Genomic DNA, 13,275 nt, shown 5'->3' on the forward strand with positions numbered 1-13,275 from the left:
CAGTGAGAAACATTTCTTCTTCTACCAGGTTACTTACTAGTTATCTCTATATATGGGTGGATATATATATGTGTGTACAGGATTATATATACACACACATACATATACATAACATGTATATGTTTACATAAAAAAGCAGTAAATCCTATAGCTTTACAAGGATAGGTGCACCAGATATTTGTGTATTTAAATGTTTTTCTGTTGCAGTTCAGCTTGTTACTTGGTTATTAGTTAGTTGCCTTAGATCAGCTTATTGATGACTACAGATATTTTAATCTTCTTTTAAATTTTTCAATTTTAGGTCCATATGTTGAAAAAATCCAAACAGAAGCAGAAAAAAACTGGAAGCCTGAAAGAGGTGAAAGTGGATAGCATGTCAGTCTCTGAAGGACGCTAAGTGGAGACCTGTGTTCACACCAATGGTACATACCACCCTCGTCCAGTAAAACTGAGTGCAGACGAGTCATGAAGAGTGTTGCCTACGAGTGTGCCTTTCATTACACTCTGATAGTACTGGGTTCTTCTTTTTCTTTCAAAGATAGTACCTCATTGTCACAAATAACTATTATGTACCACTTGTCTCATATGAAATGTTTACTTGGGGTTACTTTTCTGTTAGCTGTCTCCCAGCCAAACAGAGATTCCAAGATACTGAGATTTCTGCATTTGCCTTCACAAAATATCCTTCCCTCCTCCCAGTTCATTCTTAAAGAAAATCCACAGATTTTTTTTAATTGTTCTATAACTGAAAATGTGTTTCTTTAAATTTAAAGAATTTAAATGTTCACAATAGCATCCTAACCAAAAAAAAAAAAAAGGCAAAAAGATGAGCTGCTGAGAACTCCTTTGATCAGTCCAAATAGCACAGCTGAAACAGTACAAGTGTAAAGAGAAAAGCACAAAACACAGGAGAGATTATTTCTGGAAAAGGATCTCAGTGCACTGGGAAGAGAGAAAGTGCTAGAACAGTTGAGTCAAAATATTTCAGAGCATTTATTTCAACAGTATTTGGACAGCATGAATGAAGGGGAAACAGCCTGTATGCAATTTTTCAACTGTAACTTAGTTTCTCATTATTCAGCCAAAGCCTGTTTTAACAGGCATTTGAATTTCATCAGCTACAACTCTCAAAAGAAAAAAGGAACAAGAATACCCAAGGCAGTAGTACATTATACCAATTCTTTTCTATCACTGAAACCATTATCTTTGACATCAGACTTTTTTCCTCTTGACTTTACTTGGGTGTAATTTTCATTCATTTGGACTGTTATATAATAGCAAGCTCAAGAATTATCATTAATTAGGTTAAAAGAAGTACCACTTAGTGTTCAATTAAATAAATTAGCACAGTCATATGTTGTGGCTGAACTGATGGTACAGCATTGCTTTGCTGAGGAGCCTTAGCAGCTTTTGAAGCCTGTAGTGTGCATGTAACATGCTCAAGGCTTCAAATAACTGGGAATACAAGAGGCATCATGAAAATTCATTTACCTCATCAGGCTTCTCAAGTCTTTTTGGGTGTTGTTATTAGATGTGGGCCCAGAGACACAGTGACTGCCTTTTCTCACTTGGATGACTGTGCTCTTCAGAGGCTGTTTCTCCATCAGTTCCTGTGAGGCCAAGACCACCTCTCTGTGTTTACCCATCTGCTGAATGTGTGGGGATCCAGTGCTTTTACAGCTTTGTGCTGGAGATTGGTGCTGGAGAAGCTGTGCTGGTCCTGTCATACACTATCTGCATCTGCTATCCATGGCTGTAGTCATGTTTTTCTTCACCCATATCTCTGCTATCTCATCTCACCATGGTTCCCCAGGGACTGAAGCTTTCCTTTTCGGCCAACATCATGCACAAAGGGCTCTGTGAGCCACTTGTGGGTGGGCCCTGTAAGGTTTTGCCACTTGTATGCATCTGCTGCTTGGAGCCGCTTAAGTCATGTTAGCTAGAGCCCACTTAGCCATATGGTGGGCTCACTTGTCCTCTGTTGAACAGTAATAATGATTTCAGATGCAGGTGGCATGAATTCATTGCTTGAGTGTCAGCCTTAGGAGCATTCCTCTTGCCAGTGTGTCTAGAAAAACATCTCTATCTGCTTCAGGGGACTTAGGTGTAACTTTGAAATATGCAAAAGCTGTTTTGTGATGGAGCCAATTATGTGTTGAGGCAGTTCTTGCTGGGTCTTGCTGATGAATCTACTTTCAGCACTGTGCCAGCTTCAGCAACAGCTGGTCATTATATGTGCTTTCTACTTTCCAGTCATGGTGCAACAAGGGTCTGAATGTCATCTATAGCAACAGAATGATGCAGATAAACCGATAAAGAGATAAAACAGCTATGGAAAATGGTAGATGCCTGAAGCTTCTCCGTTCAGTCTAGTGATTCCTTCTCAGTTTTCTGGTAGAGATGCAGTTGGAGGAATGATTTTCTGTTTTCAGTGAAACCTTTTCTTAATTGTTTAAATTCTTAATTTAGATTTGGAGATGTTCTTCGGGTCCTACAGTGTGGACTACAACTTAACTTTCATTCAACATAAAAACTGGATTCATCATATGAAGGAGGTAGTTTGGACAGTACAGACCTAAAAGCCTTGTCTTCCTGATCATTAAACACAGGGTTGTCTTCTTTAGAACCTGGGCATGAGGGGTCAGTCAGCTGGACCTCTTCTAGCATCCTGGTACCAGCATTACAAGTAGGGAGGATGAAGTGTTGTATTTCAGGATGTGCACTCTCTGAATGAAGCTCACAAATTAGAGAGGAAATGTGGAAAAGGCTGCTGTTTCATAATTGTCCAGAAAGACAGAGAAACTGTTTTGTATCCTTGGGGCAGAAAGAATGTGTGGTCTGCTTTCCAGTTGCTGACTCAGTAATGGAAGCTGGGCTTTTTGTTAGAGAAAACATGCATAAATTTTAAGACTGCTGGTACTTAAAAGTGTCTTTTGCAGCCCAAATAAATAAGCCTGTCTTACTATTTTTCAAGGCATATATAATCCTTCACCATGTTGCTGACAGTGTTTCAAGTTCTTGGCTTTTTAAGGATCTGGCTGTCTCTGCTTTTGCTCTGTATCTGTTACCTGAAATAACATGAAACTCGCAGGTCACAATATTTTAATCAGAGGGCCCCTTGCTTTGGCATATTCTTCCTGGAGATTTCCCATCCCTAGAACTCTGTACAAGCCTGTTTTAGGATAGCATCATGGTAGGAATGTGACACTGAAATATGAGTGTAATCTTGTCCCAGCATCCAGAGGGGGTCCTGGTGGAGGACAAGAAGGCTTTGAGTTTTGTTTTTCCTTCCTTTTTCTTTTTTTTTTTTTCCCCAGAAACCAACTGCCATATATTTGAGGAGATGAGTGCCACACTGGAATGAAAACATAGGTTAAGAAAAACACACTTAGTATATAAGGCCTCTGTGCATCAAAAGATGATGCTTAATGTGTTTTGATGACAAAATAGATTCCAGTTGAGACAGGAAATGCCCTGAAAAGCTTTTAAAAGGAGAAACTCACTGATTAACCCCTCTATTAAGATGTTCTAGTTTCAGGTTCTGTAAAGGCCATTATATCAAGAATATATGTATGTGTGTGTGTATTTTTTTCTCACATTTTCATTGCATATGATGTCTGAGAAGGCCTCATATTTTCTTCCATGGGCTATATGAAGGGAGGGGAAAACTCTTCGCAGTTAATACAAAACATTTAGACTTAGCCTTTTCACTGAACATAACAATGTAGTATAATTTATGTGACAGTGGGCAGATAGATGATTCTCCCTACTGACTGTTTGAGTAATATTGTGTGAGAACCTAGTGGTCACATGGCCAAGTACTTCAAATAATGCAGCAACAAAATGTTGAGGAAGAGGCTCAGTTATATCAAGACAGGTGTTAAGTAACATCAGGGACACAGGACCAGGAGCAGTAACTGTGGACAGGGAAGAGACACAGGCTGTTTGCTATCCTGAGCACACTCCTTCATCCTCTCTCCACTGCCTTTTTACCTTGCCTATAAACCATGGCAGGCACAAACAGCACAACTAGCATCTCTCCTGCTGAGGTACACTCTCCTTTTACTGACCTTTTACACTCTGACCTTTTACTAGTGTCCTACCTAGGCATTGCCAGCACTGGGGAGAGAAAGGTCCTGAAAACCTGGTTGCTTTCAAATACCCCAGTGTCACAGATTAGTGCAGGTGGTTGGTTAAGATCTATTTTGATGGATAGATGCATTACCTCTGCCTTGGATTAGTAGAACCAAAATTCAAAAGCTCATCCCTGAGATACGGGTGTTACTTTGGAAAATTTGCTGCTTTTTTCTCCATGGCTTTTACCCTTGACTTGTACAGTTTAAATTGCTGATGTTTTCACTGCATTGATTTTTAGGTGAAATGCTTATTTTGCCAAAAAACTTCTGTTTATATATGTGTGTATATATGTATGTGTACATACATGTGTGTACATACATGTGCACACACCCTTAAGAATACGCCTTATTCTATTTCCTTCCACAGTGCCTAATTATACAGCTTTTGTCCTGTTACAGCATTCTGATAGCACTCACTTCTGGATCTTTCTCTCACCGGTTTTGGACATGAGGCGGGACTTGCACTTTCCAACAAGACATGATGGCAATGTAGTAAAAGCACAACTGTGTTTAGAATACAGTCTTTGCACTTATGCAGTTTGAGCTCTGCTTGCTGTTTCTAGATTTTAGTCAAGTATCTGTGTGTCTAAAACCAATGGCAATGGCTATTGTAGCATTTTAAAAACTTGGAAGAAGCTGTCACTACAAGACTTAACTAAGGAACAAAGCTAAATGAACTGTTACAGGCAACAGTTGTAAATCTTCACAATTATCTTCTTACAAATATTGTATTCATTTCATTTCTTTAAAAAGCAAATAATATACTTGATCAGAATATCAGGTGTTTCGAATTGCTAAGCATTTGTGCTTGCATGTGATTCTGTAGCAGTTTGTTGACATATAAACATCAGTATCAAATGAAACCTCTTTTTGTGGAAGGAGAAGGTAAGAGAACCTGTTATGACACTTAAAAGGGCTTACGCTGAAGACACAACAGATTTGGTTATATATTTAATAATGTACCAACTGTAGGTATGCTCTGTCTTGCATAGTTTCCAGTCCATATTCCAGCAACAGTATTGGGGGTTCATTGGAGTTGTGCCCTGGCAGTAGATACTCTTTCAGTCTGCACCCCGAAAGTCTTCCTTACCACCTTCAGAGTGACTGTACATCTTCCTATTTCTGCCAGGCTGCCCTCCTGCCCCTTGGGCCTAGCTCTGTACCAAAACTGGTAACGAAGGTATGAGCATGTGCTGGTGAATGTGTGTGGAGAGTGGGGGAATGGAGTTCCTGCTCTGAATGCTGCTCTGTCAGTTTGGCTTAAACTATTCTTTAATTTCTACTTCAGCTTCTACTTTAGCCATCTTACAGCTGTGCAGAAAAGATTTGGCAAGTATTGAATTGCCTTGTATTCACCAGTGACAACGTTGCCTCATTTTCAGACTTCGATCTTACATGCATCAGAATATGTATAACTTCATTATACTTTTTGCACTTAACAAAAAATACAGGTTAGGTAGGCGTAGGGTGTGGCAAAATTGCAATGTTTGTACTTTTTTTGTAAATATGGGGATGATTCTACAGATACAAAAATGCACTTTCAGATAAAAATGAGAACAAGTTTGTAAAATACAATTGTTTAAGAGTTTCTCTGGCTGCAGTGTTCCTGATCCCCATCCATGTCTAACACTGTGTTCTTTCTGAAAGCCTGCTTGGGGATAGAGATTGCTTCTCACATGGCAGAATGTATTTATAGCTGACTGACTGAAATTACATTTTTGAGCAACTTGCTGCTATTCTAATTTTTTGGTTTTACTAGACTGCTTTTATGATGCATAAAATAATGTTCAAGTTTTATTTATAATGTCAACACTTACTGATTTGACATTTAGTTGCAGGAGACATGCAGTCCAAAGCCTTCATTCCTTTTGCTATTTAATGGATTTGTTTTGTTGTTGTTGTTGTTTTGGGGTTTTTTTAAGCAGTGTAGGCATTGTATGTGTGGAGTGCAGTGAAACGAATGCACATTATTAACCTTAACTTGCAGTTAGAGCAGCAGTTTCAATGTTTACAGGACAGTGACTGTTGATTGTAAACCCATACATGTGCACTGAAACAGTGCACTCTTTGTGTGTTTTGGGAGCATTGTTTCTGCTTACTATGGTAATTAATGGAATAGTTCACTTCTGGTTTTAGAGTCCTGGTTATGTTGCTTTGGAGAGATTTCAGTGTGGGTTATGACTTCTCTGCCTGGAGTCACAGGACAGAATTTGTACTGATACAAGTGTGTTATACTGAACATATGTTTTCTGAAAGAGTGACTTTATTTTTTGTGAAGATAATTTATGAGCTTTTGTAGCAGATCAGCGCTGAAAAAGTTAAGTCTTGAAATAAACATTTGTAGCTATTAAAGATCTATCTCAAAGCAAAGTATTTTTTAATAGGGCAGTGTTACTGGTGTAATTATCCCTCTGAGCTCTCCTGGCAGCATACCCATGTAGCATGTCACTCTGCACTGGTCTAGTGTGTTTTTTAGGGGACAACCTGATTTCAGAAGATACGGCTTCATTTATACTGTGTAGATCTATCCCTATTACACCTCTGGCAGCAACTCCCAATATAAACATCAGCCATACAAGGCAGAGCTTCTTCCCCATACAGATCACTGCAGGTTGAAGAGCAGAGTGCCTGCCCTTGTGCTAGACTGCAGAAAGGTTGTAAGTCTGGTGACTATCTGGCACTTACAGTCCTTTATGTCACCATCACAGAATGTGCTGCACAAGCTCTTTCACTTTCTGAAGGCAGGCAGGCACAAATCAAGAGTGCCTGAGTCAAACTCTTAACACCTTTTCTCACCATGGCATCGATTCCTTAGTGCTGCTTATCTTGCCAAATTGGGTAGCAAGAGGTGCTTGAAGTATTACTGAGTATTTATTGTGTAATTTTGGGTGCTTATAAAGCCTTCACTGCTATTTTAAAGCAAAATTTGGGGATCGGTAGCATAGCAATAGCTGTATAACTCTAGCATTCCAAACATGCCCAAAGCAAGTTATCCTTGTGATAGTTTAGTTAACAATGGTATAGCTAGCAGCAATCAGTATCTTGAAGCTACAAGTTCTAAGTATTGGAAGACAACATCTCTACTTTGAATGCAAAGCATTAGAGTTTGTAATTCACTATAGATTTCAGCGTCTCTCCTATTTACGAATGACTGATGACATCTTAATTCTTCTCAAACTATAAATTAACTACTGCTTAAATAACTTTTTCACCTCTGGTTATTTATATCATCCAATTTACACAGTTGTATGAATGTTGTTTTATTATCAGGATACTCTTAAGGTGTCTCCCAGCGTTTCTTGTGAATGTTCTAATACATTGGTAATAAAGAATCCTGAACCAATAAACTAATGTAAGCTGACAAGTTATTGTCTAGTGCTTATTCTTTGTGCATCTGCCTAATTCTCAGAAAAAAAAAAAAAAATAAAGCCTAAGTATAAGCATTAAGGTGGTTGAAAATGGTTTCTACAGTCTGTGCCTCAAACCAGTAATGCATTATCACACCATTTACTTGTGGTTTGTCTCAAAAACTAGCTTTTAATGATGTAACTTGTTTCTCAATGTCTGCCTTGCAAATGAGACATGTCACTATATTGTGGTAACTTGTCTACAAGCAACATACCTAGTATACTAATAGGTTTTTAAAAATGTAATTTATAAAAGATGGAGTTTTTCTCCTGTATTTAAACATCTGTTCATCCTTGGGTTCTGTTCTTAGAACAATTCTGTGTATATTTTGCAGTACATGTTCTGTGTTTGACTGTACATTTTGCACCAATATGAAATATTGTATTCTAAGTATTATTTACAAGTTCCAGAGATCTGTAAGTAGAATTTGCTGTGAAAAATACAACATCTCTTCTACCCTGGATGCTTGTGGAGTAGTTATGCTTTAAATTAAAATAGCAGAATGTACTTCTGGAGAAACAAACATACTTTATCTCAGCTGGGCACCTTTATAGGAATTCTGTAACCTTGCTGTTTGAGATTGGGTCATGCCTTGTGAAAGGGTGGCTGTGTTCTAACAATGTGATTTCATATGTTTTCATTTGTGAGACAACATCTAAGTTTGATCCCTGCAACATTCAAGCACCTCTAGAACCTTTATTTCTCTGGATAGAACTGTAATTGATAAAGTCTTTCTGTGATAGGACCATGGTGTGTTAGGCATTCTGGTGTTTTGAGTTACTTTAATGATGATCCAGATTTTCCAAGGTATTTTTGTACAATTCCTTGTCCTGTTTGCACTTCCCTAGAAGTGTTTGGTGTTTTCAGGCTGTGGGTAACAGCCCATGCATAGCCTTGTGCTTGGCTCAGATGAGCAGTGGCAGACCTGGCCTGCACAACTCAAGGGCCAGACCTCATGGACCTTGGCTTGGAGGGACTCAGCTGGGACAAGTGTCCAGTGAGCCAGGCCCGGGTGGAAACTCTGCCCCACTGTTGGTGGACAGCTTACCCTTCCTTGGAGATTAAGGTCTGCCTTTCATGGCTGGGGCGTGGTCGGTCCATCAACTGGACACCTCCACTTGGGATGTCCCTTCTGCAGTAACCTTGCCTCTGGCAATAAGAAATTGGTTCTCCCTCTGTTCAACAATTGACTGCAGAACTAAGGAGGCCTTGGTTATGTTACAACACCTCTGGACAGACTTTACTGTTCCTTGCTGGACTGCAAATCAACAAGCTCTGAAGCAGCTACAGTTACATTTAAAAATCATACAATGGAAAACCTGTTTGGGGCTATAGTTCTGGCAAAAGAGGGGAAGGAAACAAAACACTGACCTTCATGGAGAGAAAAGAAAAAAACCAGAAGACATCAAAACTTGAAAATAATTTTACCCCTGCCCTCCTTTGGGCTGAGAGAACAACAAGATGAGTAGTCAACTGCCAGCCGTCCCTCCATGCCCATACAGGGCTGTGCCTTGCAATCTGGATATACTGCCTTCTCATCAAGGGGAACTGGTGTCTGAGAACAGGAAAGAAAGGACCATGATAAATCCCAGCTTAACTTCAGTGTGGATTTAGCCACCAGTTAGACAATACTCCTTGAACCACAGCTAAACAAGAAAACCTTTCAGGTAAATAATAAGTCACAAGGAAATTAAATTTAAGGGTTAATGGAATAATTCTGGACATCGAATTCATCATCATATGACAGCTTTGGGTTACAGCTGTTCACAACAAGAAAACAGATGCTTTCTTGTTGTGAACAACTGTAGCGCCTGTGATGCCTCCTGCTGGGGCTGAATAACCAAATGCTGGAACACGCAGCAGTGGTGGCATCAGCATCTTGAAAACAAATCCATGCAGACAGAGCAATGCCTATGCAGGTGCCCACATACAGGCAAGCAGCCATGACATGAGTAATACAAATGGGTCAAACCTGTGCCTCTTCATCACCTAATGAGGCTCAACATTCACCCTGGAATGAATCTCTATCTCTCACAGTTTCCTCAGACTTTTGTACCTGGCACCATACTGTCTTGGTCTATCCAGCTGTTGGCTTTCAGGTTCTGGAAACCAAAAAATCCAGCCTAAAAGTCTACTAGGGAATCACAGAAAGAGTGGGAGGGGAAAACGAGAGCAACAAAATTATTATAAACAGGTTAGAGAGGTAGAACAGCCTACACAGATGAGGCAGAGAGTCTGCCCAGACAAGTGCTCTGACCAGAAGCCTACTCACTTAATGCAGAGCCATTGTAATTGGATGCAGGGTTGGGGTCAGGGTAGGCATCAGAAAACACACACAGTGAAATGGCACACAAACAGCATCTCACTCCACACCAGAAAATGAGGTAGAGACAAGCTCTGTCACCTTCAGGGCTTCTGTCAGCCAACCTGTGCTGTTAATTAGTGATCCTTTACCACAATCAGCCACTCTCACAGGCAAGCACTGGCACTTCCGTTGGAACACTGCCCTTGAGTATGTGCCAGATAACTCTGAGGCTGCTGTCAGTCCAGTATTTCTGGGGATGCTGCTCACATCTCCACTCATTTGCACACTGTTTTGAGGTCAGTACCTCCTGGTTCAAAGAAACTTTCCCTCCTGCAATTTTCAAAGTACAAGCAGCTCAGAAGGCACAAAACATTCCCAGTAACAAGGACATGTGGATCTTGCCAGTCCTGCTTCAAACTGGTTAAGTTGAATAAATTAATTCAGTCGCATGGTCACTCTACAGCCTTGCATTGAAGGTCCTGCTCCCATACCTTTCTGTCACACAGGAATGGCTTAGTGTTCTCTGATGCAGCAGCCTCCCCTGCAAAACACGGAGCAGAACTGATAGCAAGTCTTCTATGACTGATTCTCAATCTCATAAACCACAGTCCCCACAGGCAAACCCCAACAGCTCATGTCCAGAAAAAACTTACAGAGGCTGAGGTCACCATCTGACAGAGTCTCAGCATGTCTGCAACAAAGGTGTGGAAATGGTACTCATCTAGGGCATGCTAGAATTGAAGAGACTCCATCAGAACTGTTAAAGAAAGGAGATTGCTTCGTTTGACTGGGTGGCACATTTTTCTTCTGCACTTCAGCTTCCCAGTCTTTGGCCCCTGCCAATACCTCCTCTTCCTAACTCCCCATCAGCCATCCACGTCATAGGACTTGCCATTGCTCCTGTATTACTGCTGTCTACAATGGTTTGTCATATTTGCTCTCCTCCAGAAACATTTAACACCTTTTTCAGGCTTCTTTGGGCTACAAGTGAATATACAAGTGAATATTTGAGGATTTTTTTTTCAGTCTTTTAAAGTTTGTAACTGTGGTGTGTCAGCAGTTCTGGTCATAACTTTAACCTGCATCCTGCTAAAACCTGTCCAAGATCTCAGTTGTATCTGCCTGTTGGAGGGAGCTGCTTGAATTTCTGTTAGTTATAAATATCCTTCCAGGTGTCTGCCAAGTTTTATGAGTGTTGCCACAAAAATGAAGCAGCGTCAATAAAGTACCATGCTACTAAAACAGTACCATGCTACTAAATGGACTTTAGTTCTGGCAATTCTGTTTTTAATACAAACATGGACATTTGCTGCTGGGCACAGACGGCTTCATGATTTTCCAGGCTACTTAACTCACCGTTGAACTGGAGGATGCTGCCCTCTTGCTTTCTTACTGAGAATAGCAAAACTCTCCCCTGACTTTGGAAAGCCTTTCAGGAACTGCCCAGACACTATTGCTGTGGTTTAAGAATTATTTTAAGAGAAACAGTGTGCTGTAGTTATGCAGAGATTTTTGTGCTTTAACTATTTGGTTAATGGATTTTAAAAGTTTGTTCCATCTTTCTCTAAAATTATAATCAGTTCGGGGAAGAAAACAAATGTCAGTGTGTTGGAGTACTGAGGGCACAGGTTTCTAAGGCTGCTCTCCCAGTGTAGCTGAGGACTGTGTCATCAGCAGGTCTTGCTGGGTTTCGTTGGGCAGTGAGGGGGTCCAGCCCATGGAGCAGCAGGCAGCATTGCTGGGAGGAGCAGCAGAAAGGTGTGGGGTGCTGCCTTGCAAGTGCCATTCCCCTCTGGAAGGGGGCACATGCTGGGGAAGCATTGGCAAGCTGCACCCTAGGGGTGGCCCACCACAGGAAGAGCACAAGGGACCCAGGCCCCTGTGGGGGGCAAGTTGGCAGGGGAAGTTTGGCTCTCTGAAATTTGCCTGCAAAGGGACATGGGGCAGTCCAAGGCATGGCCCACCAGCCGGCCTCAGTGGTGCTTGGCTTGAGGTGAGCTGGTTTCTACTAGGATAGAGTGAATTTTCTTCACAGTGGCTAGAATGGGGCTGTGTTTTGGGGTTGTGCTGCACACAAGGTTGATAATATAGAGATGTTTTAGTTATTCTTGAGCAGGGCTTGCACAGAGCCACGGCTTTTTCTGCTTTTTTTACTGCCACACTGGGGTGGAAGTTGGAAGTACATGGGAGGTTGAGCTGGCCGAAAGGATATTCCAGACCATTTTACATCCTGCTCAGTATTTAAAGCTGGGCACAAGAAGGAGGAAGGAGGGGACATTTGGAGTGATAGCATTTGTGTCCCCAAGTCACTGTGAGGTGGGAGAGGGCCCCTGGAGATGGCTGAAAAGCTGCCTGTCCATGGGAAGTGGTGAATGAATTCTTTGGGTTTTTTTTGCTTATGTCCTTTTTATATTTACTTTTGCTTTCCATATTATTCAAACCTTACTATTGTGGTTCTCTCCCCACTGGTGGGGCAGTGACTGAGTGGCTGTGTGTGATGCCTGGTGGCCAGATGGGGTTAAACCAAGACACGGAGGAACAATGCTTCACACAGCGGGGGGGAGGCCATGACATTTGACAGCACGGGGGCCAAGCCACAGCATTCAGCAGTGGAGACCAAAGCCCAGCACTGCTCCACGGCCAGCTCCAGGGGTGCTGAGACTTGGGCAGCCTTGATGGCAAAGGTCTGCCTGCCCTCAGGAAACAATGTCACAACTCTCCTATCAAGTAAGAGCCAGAAATTCCAGGCCCACCATGGTTAAAGGCCAGGCCCCACAGCACTCTGCATGGGGGCATGGCGGAGCACTGTGATGGCACAACCCCAGACACACACCAGGTGTCTTGTCTTGGATGAAGGTGGGGAGCAAAGCCCTCACGAGCCTGAGGGCCAGGCACAGAGAATTTGGTGGAGCAAAGTCTGCATGGACTGAGGACTAGGTCCTGGAGCACATTGCTTAAGGGGGACCTGAGGATGAACAAATCTCTCCTATGCAGCTAGATCGCTTAGTCCTTCTGTCACCTATGAAACAGTATCCTTAACAAAACAGCACAGGGCTGATGACAGGTTTATCCACTCAGCTCCACCCAGCTTGCTCTCAGGACCACAACAGGGGTTAGCTCTCTCAACATTCAGTGCTGTGGTGCACACACAGACTCCCATCTCGAGTCTCCCTGCTGGGGCATTGGCCTCACTCCCTCACTACCTGCTGCACTCAGCATGTCTTTCTTCCCCAGCCCCTACCTCCAAGTTTCTGCTCCTTACACAGCTGCTGCCAGTTCCTCTGGCTTCCTCCCTATTCCTGACACCTGTCTCATAGGTAGCTTCACAACCTCTGGATCTGCTGCCATTACCACCCAACTCCCAACTGACCCAAGTTTCTGCCTGGGTTAAGTCCAAACAGCTGCTGCTACAGCCACAGTCCACAC

At 42.0% G+C, this 13,275-nt stretch overlaps 1 protein-coding gene across 1 annotated transcript in view; it reads left to right on the forward strand.

Moving 5' to 3' along the window:
• The window catches only part of DGKQ (diacylglycerol kinase theta), an 88,131-nt gene extending 80,126 nt beyond the window's left edge, over positions 1 to 8,005 (forward strand). The window contains exon 23 of the mRNA XM_066339281.1: positions 302 to 8,005. Within this exon, the coding sequence (XP_066195378.1) occupies positions 302 to 397 (96 nt within the window). The 3' untranslated portion in view covers positions 398 to 8,005. The remainder of the gene's footprint in view (positions 1 to 301) is intronic.
• The last annotated feature ends 5,270 nt before the right edge of the window (positions 8,006 to 13,275 follow it).

This window comes from Sylvia atricapilla, chromosome Z, assembly GCF_009819655.1.
Source record: "Sylvia atricapilla isolate bSylAtr1 chromosome Z, bSylAtr1.pri, whole genome shotgun sequence".
Taxonomy (NCBI): Eukaryota; Metazoa; Chordata; class Aves; order Passeriformes; family Sylviidae; genus Sylvia; species Sylvia atricapilla.